The 11,649-nt window shown below is 35.8% G+C and overlaps 2 protein-coding genes across 2 annotated transcripts; both read right to left on the bottom strand.

The window, feature by feature from the left end:
• Window positions 1–1,069: 1,069 nt before the first annotated feature.
• Window positions 1,070–2,522, bottom strand: LOC114743105 (uncharacterized). Its single transcript, XM_028931300.1, has one exon. It carries the CDS (start codon window positions 2,369–2,371, stop codon window positions 1,376–1,378), a length of 996 nt encoding a protein of 331 aa, XP_028787133.1. The 5' UTR covers window positions 2,372–2,522; the 3' UTR covers window positions 1,070–1,375.
• A 5,724-nt stretch (window positions 2,523–8,246) lies between these two features.
• LOC114743104 (probable receptor-like protein kinase At5g61350) lies at window positions 8,247–10,883 on the bottom strand. The gene has a single exon (XM_028931299.1). It carries the CDS (start codon window positions 10,881–10,883, stop codon window positions 8,247–8,249), a length of 2,637 nt encoding a protein of 878 aa, XP_028787132.1.
• Between the last annotated feature and the right edge of the window lie 766 nt (window positions 10,884–11,649).

The following is an 11,649-nucleotide window of genomic DNA, read 5'->3' as shown; positions in this document are numbered from 1 at the left end:
ATTACAGCGGTCCCACTGTTCCTTATGGTGCGATTCACTTGCCCGAGTGTAACTACCCTCAATGAAACCCAGCTTATTTTTGCCTTGTAATGCTAGGCGCATGGCTCTGCTCCAAATAACGTAATTACTGGAGCCGGTGAGGATTTGGGAGACTAAGGTGGTGGCTTGGGTATCTAAGGGATGCAGAAAGAGTGGATGATTTGCATCAATCACTGAAGTGTTGGAAGTCGACTTCTCACTCATCATGGTAGGTTCTTGAATAATCTTTGAACGTGTTTACGATCAGTAAAACTAAAGTGAAATTCTGGGAAAATTGTTGCAAGTGGATCACTGGCGCAGCGGATGACAAAACAATCAGAAACGTAGCAGTCTTCAGGATCTCAGTGATGACAGATCATGGAATCTTGATGTGTCTTGATTGAGGAGACGCAGAAAGATTGGTTGAGGAGATGCAGGAAGATTGAAACTCACCTGCGCACCAGATGGCAGCGGTGTAATCGCGGGAATCTTCAGAGTCTCAGTGATGGCGGTTCCTAAAATTGTGATCTGGCTTGTTGAGAAGCAACCGAAATGGCGCAGTCACGGACCTTTCTTGATGATCCGAGTACTACTGATAGCGCCGATATCAATATCTCTTACGCAGAACAAAATGAGAAACCCTGCTAGATCACAGATTGGGTTTCGGGTATTGCAGATGGTGTTGCCGAAACGACTGTGTTGCAACACGGTAATGATTTCTGGTGAGGAGGCAATGGGGCCTTCGACTTTTGCCAACACGGTGATGATTTCTGGCGAGAAGGCAATGGGGCCTTCGACTTTCACCTTGCAAACGGGCTCAATCACTGGACCTGACGCTCTGGTACCATGTGAAACAGAACTAAACAAGTTACTGGACTTGGTGGAAAATACCAATCGGTTTATTATTGAACAATCGATCAATATTTATACAGCAGATATGAACCCATAATGGGCTTACGGCCCAATACATCAATACACTGGACGCCTATCTCTTAACATAAAGGATTGCCATTTTACAAGATAAAAATCCAGAGAAGACGAGAGTCCAAGAAAGAACAAGACAATGAAATCAATAAGAATGGTGACTCTAAATCTCTGGCTTCTGCGTTTTTTTCCACATAGCCAAACTCTTTTATGTCTTACGACGCTGCTCCGTCCGTTTCCTTCCAGCAGCATAAATAAATCTTGCACCCAAACACCTCCTATACATACCTTTTTTTTAATACTATATTCATAATAATAACAAAAAAAAAAAAATCATCATCATCATCCCTATCTTATCCTTCACATAGCCATGAAGATTGCAGAAGCAGAACAGAACATCCTCGATGACTAGTTCAATGATCCTAACCTTATTTCAAGGCAATTCTTCGAAATTCTTGGTCTTCTCGAACTCATAATTGTCCTCCCCTGAGATCTCAATCCTGACCAATAATTTTCCATCTTCATCATTAATCCGTGACCTCGTCTTACAAATTCTGTAGAACATGGAGGCCACAATAGTATCAAGGACGATGAAGATTGAGTACAAGTAAGCAATGAAGATAGCCTCTAAAGCCATCGAAGGTTCTGCTCGTCCACCAACACGATACGCTCTCACGACCCGAAAGTGAAACAAGGCTTCAATGACGGCCAGAGCCATGTTCATGGGCAGAGCCAAGAGCAAAGCCATTGATGTTCTTCCCCTTAAAAGAACACAAGCCTTAAGAATCGCTAAATACCCTCCACGTCCTTCCATACCAGACACAGCCATCGCCATACTGCTGATGACGAGTGCATTGGCTAAAAGAACAGAGAAGATAACCGCCCCACATGTTGTAACCAAGAACAGGGTATCAGGGGAAGTGTCGTCCAGTCCTTCGACGACACCAAAGGCAAAAAACATAAGACAATACGATGTTGCAATGGCAGAAATAACCAACAATGAGTTGCTAATGCAGGTTTTTAGGAGTGGCTTGTACAGAAATATCATGGAAGTAAAAGAAGAAGCAGAGGAAGCTGGCCTGTGGGGTTGTTTCAGAGCCTCAAAAATGGAAGCTTTAGCGATGATGAGGAAGCTGAGGGTAAAGGGAAGGATGAATATTATGGAAGCGATGGTTTCTGAAGCCTTGTGGCCAAAAAGGGTAAATATTTTTGAAGAAGAAGAAGAAGGGAATCCCGCAGCATCGAACAGAGTCTGCAAGCGATTGGAGATTTGGGGAAAGAGCGATGAAGAGGAAGGGACAAAAGCTTGAGAGAGGAGAATGGAAGCAGAAAACGGAAGAGCGAGGAAAGCAGAAACAGAGGTGAAATAGTGATAGTTCAGAAGGAAACCATGAACTGATCTTCTGAGAATCTTGCCTGCAAAATCCATCGGAATTGGATGTGAGAGAGAGAGAGAGACGAAAACTTCAGAGTAGGTTTTGAAGAAGAGAGAATTTCTAGAACGGAATGTGAAGTTTTGTGAGAAGGGGATTATAAGGAGTGTTGGCTGGCAACACGAAGAAATGGCAAAAAGGAATGGGGCTGTTTGGACATAGTTTTCACCAAAGATTTTGGAAGTATCCTGTGGGTTATAGGAATCCTCACCCGCTAGCTTTACACAAGACAAACAACACAGCCCTCCCTTTCCTGTTCTTACTCTTTCTGTAACTGCAATAATGAAGTTGGTATGGAAGTGGAATTTTTGAGAATTTATCAACTGACTCCGCAATGAGTCATACCAGATTCATTTTATCATTTATGATTTTTATTTTGCGGGCACTCAATTCAATCATTCATTGCATATATCTATTCAGGTCCTTTTTCTCCAGATTATGAATGAAACTTTAAGGGAGTTTATCCATTAGGTGAAGAAAGATTGTGCATTTTTCATTTTACTATTTGGTCCGTGATTTTTTCCTGGAGTGCTCTAAAAGAACTTAAACACCCAGCTAATTTGAAAGATATGCATTTTAAATATTGTTTAGTAACTAGTCCAAGATTAAAAAGAAAGAATCTTTCAAATAATAAGCCAACATATTTATGAATGTCAAGTATTATAGTCCCTGTATGTTGTTTGAGAAAGGATAGCTTAAAATGCACTTTAAGCTATAGACTTAGAATTGGTGGCTACAGTATTTTTCAGGTCCAAGTAACGTACATTTTAAAAAATAATCACAAAATGAAGCATTCAGTTCAATGTGCCCCACCTTTCTTGCATCTTTATGCTTTTTATCTTCAAGTATACTGCAAATTTTTTCAAAAAATCCAATTGAATGGAATGCTTCAAGTAAAAATTTGTTGAAATGGTTTTAGTTTTGATCAAGTTGACTTTAAAAGTTTTAAAAGCCATCCCGCCAAATAATAAAATTATTCACAGTAGTACTAGATAAGGGAGCAGGAATAAGAAGTCAAAAACCATCAAATACAATAAAAATGAACTTGACATGGAATTAGTCAACGCTTAGGTTTTTAAAAAAAAAAGAGAGTTAGGTTTTGTTTATGATATTTCATGTGGATTTGTTGTAATTTCGTGTGCGCAGTAATATTTTCAAGAGTGGTTTTAACAATTCAATTTTAAAAATTTATAGAGCAGAATTATTTAGTTAACAATGTATTTAAAAATTTCATTATTGGTTGAACACAATAATACTATGTGATTTATGTAACCAATCTCATTTAATGAATTGTTATTGCTGCTGCGATTTTAACTTGAATCATAAGATTAAAAAAAAATTATGGATCATTCTTATCATTGCCCACTTATCAATATGTTCCATTTTTCATTTTGCGTCAATGATACCTTGAAATAAAACAATTATTGGGAAAAAAATAAAATTTAATCAAAGATTTCATATCATAAAATGAACTTTATAATTATTTGTGATGCGTGCTCCATATGGCAGGTCACTTGGGTACTTTTCACATGGTGCCTCAATTATTATTATTCTTGGCTTCCAAGATACAATAACAATAACAATAACAATAATAATAATAATAATAATATAACACCAACAACAACAGTAGTTATGCAAAGGACAGATCAAAATGCATATTAAAATGGGGGCTATCTTGTTTTGTATCAATAATAGTTAGATTAAAGGGACCCTTCACCCTTGCTATATCTGGTCATTACAAAGGGTAGACTTAATTTAAAATCACTTCACATTTGTAAAACGTTAATAATTATTAATTGCAAATTATTGTACGCATACATAGACTATGATAAAATGAGTATGTATAACTCTACATTTTTCATTGATTTATATTTATATTTACTTTTCTTATTGCGTTTCATAAAAAAATAAAATGAAACCAATCAATTTCTTTTATTTAGCCAAACAGTCACGTTTTTTTTTTTTTTAAATACAGTTACTTCATATCCCATACGATTGAGTCAAAGTAATTTAAATAAATCATGAATCAAAGAACAAATTAAATATATCTATAAATCAAAGAGAAAAGTAGAAGTAACATTTTCTTAACATTTTTACCTCAAACCCACCAATAAAATCTTACGGCAGTGAAATTCGAACTCACAATTTTGTGAAGTATAAACTGACTTTTTATCAACTGGACGTCTCTCTTGCTAGCTTAAACTCTCTCTATTATTTGTATATGTGAAGGGATTTTTTTTAATCAATGGTGTAATTTTTAATACATATTACTACTATTGGTGCTTAATATAAAAACTAGTTGACCAATTTAAGTAAATTAAGAGAATTAGTTAAGTTAGTTATTTGTAATAAATATGTATTGTTTTTCCTAAAATACTTTGCTAATCAAGTGTCATTTGTTAAATATTTAATACATGCAACTACTACGGAGATTTTTTTTTGAAAAAAATAGATAAATATAAGAGATAAAATGAATCAGGGTCTTGTATTTATGACTAAATTGAAAGTTAAACTAACTCTCATATTAAGGACTGGAAGTAGTGCTTAAAAGAGTATTTTAAAAAACTGAATACACATTTTACATAAATAAATAAATTAACTAGTTTTTATTTGGCTATGATTTAAGTACTAAATATACTAAGAAAAATTTTAATAAGGTCTCATTCAAGAGAATTAAATATAGAAAGGTCCTTTGAAATTATCAAATTAATTTAAAATCCTAAAAGATCTCATTGTAATAAATTTTATTTATTTAATTACCAAATTATCTTTTTTTTTTAAAAGTATGTATTAACAATTGAAAGTATAGTAATTGACAATTTATAGTGTAACGACTAATAACTATCGCGGCAGATATTGACACGATAATTATTAATCATTACAATTTAAATTGTTAACAACAACCCTTCTAGTTGTTAATGCATACTTAAAAAGAACAATTTAGTAATTAAACAAATAAAATCTCTTGTAATGAGATTTCTTAAGACTTCAAAATAATGTCATAATTTTAATATATTTTTTTATATTTAATCCTCTTGAATGAGATCTTATTACAATTTTCTCAGTATACTATCTCACATTACACAAAATTTAAAAATGAGGCATTTTGAGCTTATTATGAAGTGGATGTGTTTATAATGAGTTGGGCATAAGTGGGGAAATGTGGATCTGGTAAGGTGACCTTATGACGTAGTCTGACGTATTTTTTTGTTAGTTAGAGAGTTTAAATTTTTTTTAAACAATATTTCAGCAAATAATAAAAAAAGAATTTGGTCTTGTTTGGCTATTATATGGCCTGGTATTTGCTTGCCTTGGTGAGATGTCAACATATTTGGCGACTTTCTAACTGAAAATTGATTGTAATTAGGTGATCCATTCCAAATTGACAAACTTTTAATGCCTCCCCTCAAATTAATTTCTTCCTTCGTCCCAAAATTCAAGAAAAGGTGTGTCGGTTGCCTTTTTTTTTTTTTTTGCCCCCAAAATACTATTTTATCATTAAATATTATCTAATTTAGTCCAATTTGTTTGGTGGAATTATACATCACTCTCTTGAACTTTGTGTTATGTGTAGATATTTGTTAAAAAAACTTTAAAATTTACAATAAATCCATATCGACTCTTACATTTATTTTATGCAAATAACTCTCATACTAATCATTTTATTTATTATTTATATAGTTAAATATACATACAATGATTTAAGAAGATATATAACTAATTATTAAGATTTATTCATACAAAATTAAAAGTTTAGGTTCGTTGGTCATTAAGTTTTAAAATTTGAAGAGTTATGCACATATGGCTTAGAGTTTAAGAGAATTTTGTGTAATGTTACCTATTTTGAATGATCAATTTAAATACTAGCATGTGTTTTAGTTTTTTTTTTTTGGGTAGAGTCTGACTTATTTTTTTAATATGGTCAAAGACTTAACTCTGCCTTTCTGATAATCTAAAATAATACTCCTCCGGTCCTTATTATAAGATCCAATTTGACTTTTTATTTGGTCCTAATTATAAGACCCAATCCATTTTCTCTCTTATATTTATGTATTTTTTTCCAAGATAATCCTTCTAATAATGATAGTTTTAGCCAATATACTTAATTAGCAAGGATATTTTAGGAATAACAACACTTATTTATTATAAATAACCAACTTAACTTACTTCCTTAATCTCCTCAAATAAGTCAATTGGGTCTTATAATTAGGACCGGAGGAGTACAACCATATCCCGCGGCTTCATTTTCTTTCTTCACAATATAATACTAGCATAACCATCGTGAATTAGTTAAAACTGAATTTCAGATTGATAACATAACCCTTTCCCAATTATGAAACAAAAATGAAGTATGTTTGGTGGAAGGTGAAATTTCAAAAAGCATTTGTCGTTTTGATTTTGTACTTTCTTCATGCTTATTGCCTGAAAATAGTCGTCGCTCATGTCGTTTATGCAAGAAATGGAATAATTTGAAGAGTATGAAAATAGAATTGTCATAATAAGTACATAAATATTTATTGCTTACAATAACTTGGAAACCCATAATTTGAATAATGATTCAGAGGATTTGACATGCATTTGAGTGGTTTGTTTATTTGGCAAAATAAAAACTTGAGCAGACGCTTGATTATCAAATGGGAATAACCAAAATCCACTACACAATTATATAATCTGCCTCTATAATTAATTTGTTTGGATTAATTGACTACATATATTATCAATTATAATATTTGCCACGGAATCTTCCAGATTGATGGTGTCGGTGAGAAGGGCATGGTTGTGCCCTGCAAATTGCGTTAATTATCCATTTTTGAGATACTAGATTGGGCTCCTGAAGATTGGGCCCATGTTAAAGCCCAAATTGCGGACCAAATGTTCAATTTTTATATGGGGTATGCGGCCCAAAAGATAATGCGATGTTTTTCACAAACTTGTAAACTTTTTATTTATTGGAAGTACTATGTTCTAAATATAAAATCTTAATATATTTTATCTTTAATATTTATTTATTTTGTTCTCAAATAATTCTTATAATGATTACATATGCTAAGGAGTTACTACTAATGAATAATTCAAACACACATGATTAATAAATGCATTTTAAAAAAGATAACATATATTTATTATAAATAATTAACTTACTAACTTTTTTTAATTTTTTCAAATTAGGTAATTAGTTCTTATATTAAGGACTCTTTTCGTGGTTGGAAAAAACATCAATATTCATGATTCAGTTTCAGTTTTAATGAATATATAAATAAATAAAATGAGATTTATAACAAACTTTGCTATTTTATTATTAATAAGTCATAAATACTTATTTTTTACTAGCCGCTGGCTACTAAACATTTTTTTCAAAAGGAAAAAAAATATCCATAACGTTGTTGTATCCATGAAATTTTAATCTTATGTTTTGTAGTTCAATTTTTTTATTCAGATGGAAATATAAAATAAAATTAACCATAGCGACTTTTCATTTGCTAATTTAAAGAACGATACTTTTAATTGAGCATTAAAAAATTGAAATGGAAACCATTCAAATAAAATGGTTAGTGTTCATGAAGGAAGAAACTAACCCAAATTCTTACAGCTGAGTACACTGTCCAATATATATCTCTGGCCAAAAAAGGAAATAACAAAAAGAACACAACACACAACATACCCTCCCATAAAATTCCCTACACTACTGCATTTATCACCATATGATACACCAATCCATTCTGGAACATGAGACCCAAACCCTTCAAAGCTTCCACAGCTTTCACGGTCGATTATGGCATTTCGACATTCAAGAACTGATCTCAAATTTTTGCAGGTAGTTCTCTTCTCTTATCTATGAGGACTAAAGGAACTCGTCACAGACATGCCACCTCACCTTCCTTCGAAGTGAGCAATCTGAGAGAACAACATAGAATCAACATCGGTCACATCAGATTCTTCAGTTGCCTGAGTACCAGAATGATCTCCTTTCTCGCCACTCTCATTAGGCTGTTGTAACGCAATCGAACTCGCTGTTGTATCTTCTTTTGTATCGATCCTCGAAACAACTTCTTGAAGCTGCAAAGCATACTCCAGGTTCCACAACACATCCCCCATGGTAGGCCTATCCGCCCCATTATCCTCCAGACACTTCTCCGCGGCTTCAACGAACTTGTTCAACGACCCAGAGGCAATGGTTTCGGCAATACGAGGATCGATGATTCTATAGAGCATACCTCTCCGATGTTGCTGTAATGCCCAATCCGCTAAATTCACTTGTTCCCTTGGAAGTGTCGGGTCAAGCACTGGCCTCGCACATAGTGCTTCCATGAGCACAACCCCGAAAGAATAAACATCGGATTTCTCAGTTAATTGCTGGCTTCTGAAGTATTGAGGATCGAGGTATCCAAAACTACCCTTCACTGCTGTACTCACATGGGTTCTCTCTGGGTTTGCCTTGGATAACCCAAAGTCTGCCACTTTAGCTATGAAGTTTTCGTCTAAGAGAATGTTTGTGGTTTTTACGTCTCGGTGAATGATGCTTTGTGCTGCGCCTGTATGGAGATAGTGAAGGCCACGAGCGGAACCTATGCAGATTTCAAGCCTTTGTTTCCATGATAATGGAGGTAGGTTGGAGCCGTAGAGATGAGAACGAAAAGGGCCGTTGGCCATGTATTCGTAGACGAGAATCATCTCTGAGTTTTCATCACAGAATCCCATTAAGGAAACTAAATGTCGGTGTCGGAGTTTAGAGAGCATTTCTATCTCTGTCCTGAACTCATTTATGCCTTGTTCTGAACTTGGGTTTCCTCGTTTTATGGCAACCTTTGTCCCATCTTCTAATGTCCCAAGATAGACTTTTCCGAATCCTCCGACGCCAATCACTGCTTTTTCTTCAAAGTTATTTGTGGCTTTTTGGAGTTCATCGAAAGCAAAGAAACGTCCGATCCCAGTTGGTGTTAAATAACCAGAGTAGCCGCTTTTGCTCTTGCGGGAACCAAATATGCTTGACCTTCTAGAGCTGCTTTTGCTTGACGCAGAACATAAACTTCCAGGATGGGTGGATTGAATAGGAAGAAGCCATGACGAGAAGCTATCTCTAGCTTCCCATCCACGAGGCCTTCGTCTCCATCGGAAACAGATCACGGCAACAAGAAACATCGCAGTCACAGAGAATCCTAACCCAATAACGGCAGCCACTTTCAGAACCATTGTGCGTGAGCTCGGACCCCTGTATTTCCCATCAACAGAGAAAAATCCATCTAAGCTATCAGCTATATTGCTCATCTTCATCACTTCGAGTCCATTAAGAATCGCATTGGGCATCCCTTGTTGGAGATTCGCGGGACCCACTTGTACCAAAATAGATCCATTTGTAATAGCAGAAGAATTAAGTACGAAGTCCTGGTAAAAAGCAGTGGCTAGAGCTTTGGTTTCAGAGGAAAGATCTAAATTTGCAACACCCATCATCTCGTTTATGTACAAATTGAAGTATAATTGGCTAAGGTTTTGGCTTACAATGTCGCAGAAGTGCAATCTTATCAAGTAGGAGAAACTCTGGTCTACGTTCATTCTCCAAGAGAGGTTGAAATTGCCTTGGTTTACTTTGGGATCTTTCATTTCCATAGCTGAAGAATATACAGAGCCAGGGGCGATCAGTGGAGTCACCTCACCTGTTTCTGGGTACTTGATCAGTTTTGTCGAAACAGAGACATTCTGGGACAATTGCGGGAATGCATTATAGGAAGTATCAGTCTCCCATGATCTTAACAAAGTGTCTCGGTTTGGAGGCATGGGTGGACCTCCAACATTAACTCTGTAACATACCTGAAGAGCATGGTTAAAAATCCCATGGAAATCTCCTTGCGAGGAAACTAAAGTAGCCGCATCAGGGATAAGAGGGTCAGGGGCGGAGACAACCTCGATACCGTTGATGAAAGCGAGAGACTTTTTCTGGGGAATCAACTTTAAGGAGAATCTGGTGTCGGAGACATTAAGGAGGTACTCTTTGAACACAAAAGAGGTATTATCTTTGACAGAGAAGTCATGCAAGAGAACGATTCGATCAGTTTGGACGGAGAAAACCGCCTGGGTGAGATTATAAGAAGGATGAGGAAGTGGGAAGAAGTAAAGGCGAACCCAAAGTCGACCCATCTTGGAGATATAGAAAGTGTATGTGGATTTAGCCGTAAAAATCCTGGCACTATTGAATAAAGGAAGCGAGGTAGGAGGAACCGAGGAGGAAGCATTTATATTGATGGAATCAACTGAAGTTTGGATGTCCTCGTCGGAGGAGAGAAGAGAAGTGGAATCACGATCAGACCTGAAGGTTCTTCCATCTTGGAGAAGGGTCTGCTTCGAGGAGCCACAATCAATGAGATAATTAACAGGGGGCGAGAACAGGCTAGTGATTGAAGCAGCATTGGAAAGGGAAATGAGGAGGAGGAAGACGACGAAGCAGAAGAGGGAAAGAAGATGAAGGGAAGACTGGCCGTGAATTACCACCGCCGATATAAACCCTCCGGCCATACTTCTGTGGGGAAGAAAACCACGGAGGGACGGTGGTGGGGGGATGACGGAGAAACGAGGAAGAGGACTAAGCCATGGAAGAGGAGGAAGAAGGACACGGACATGGATGACAGGTTGGAAAAACAAGAATGGTTGCAGAGGTGGAACATAACAAGAAGGCGGCAAGTCTTCGTAACTCCAATAATGAGTGAGAAAGCATTTACTTTTTCAGAGGGAGGAGTAGTTGATGGGAGTTTTGAGTTTTTTTTTTTGGGGGGGGGGGGGGAGACTAGGTAAAAATGAGTGGAATGTGGAAGAAGGAGCTAGCTATGCGTTGAGCCCCAGAAACATCGTTCAAAGTAGTTTTTTTTTTTTTTTGGGGGTATGGTTCTTTTCATTTTTCTGATGATTGTTTAACTGTTTCATGATAGTCAGTTGGGACGTTGGTTTGTTTGTTCGCCAAGGAATGTGTATTTTTACTATTTTATTCAACAATCCGTTGCAAAGACAATGTGCTTGTCAAGCCCGCTGGCCTGCTTCATAAGGATGCTGGTGATGCTTGGATCTTCCCGTATTTCCCCACATCTTCGCCAAGATCTCATTGGCCGTTGTAGTTGTCAATTTTAACTGTAAATTCGTTTTTTATTTTAATCTTTATAATAATAAAAAAGAATTACAATGAAGTCCTAACAAAATTATAAAAAATTTACAATAACAAGCAAGAAATTATCATTTCTTATATTGAAACTTATTGTTACTGAGACTTTAGGTTTCATAACAATTATAA

Source organism: Neltuma alba, unplaced genomic scaffold (assembly GCF_004799145.2).
Source record: "Neltuma alba isolate B1F8T4 unplaced genomic scaffold, ASM479914v2 tig00003945_pilon, whole genome shotgun sequence".
NCBI classification, from domain to species: Eukaryota; Viridiplantae; Streptophyta; class Magnoliopsida; order Fabales; family Fabaceae; genus Neltuma; species Neltuma alba.
Note: the sequence above shows the minus strand (reverse complement) of the source record. Positions and strands in the feature narration are given on the sequence as shown.

Coding starts and splice junctions, on each gene's coding strand:
- LOC114743105 (XM_028931300.1), bottom strand. CDS start 2,371: ATGGATTTTGCAGGCAAGATTCTCAGAAGATCAGTTCATGGTTTCCTT.
- LOC114743104 (XM_028931299.1), bottom strand. CDS start 10,883: ATGGCCGGAGGGTTTATATCGGCGGTGGTAATTCACGGCCAGTCTTCC.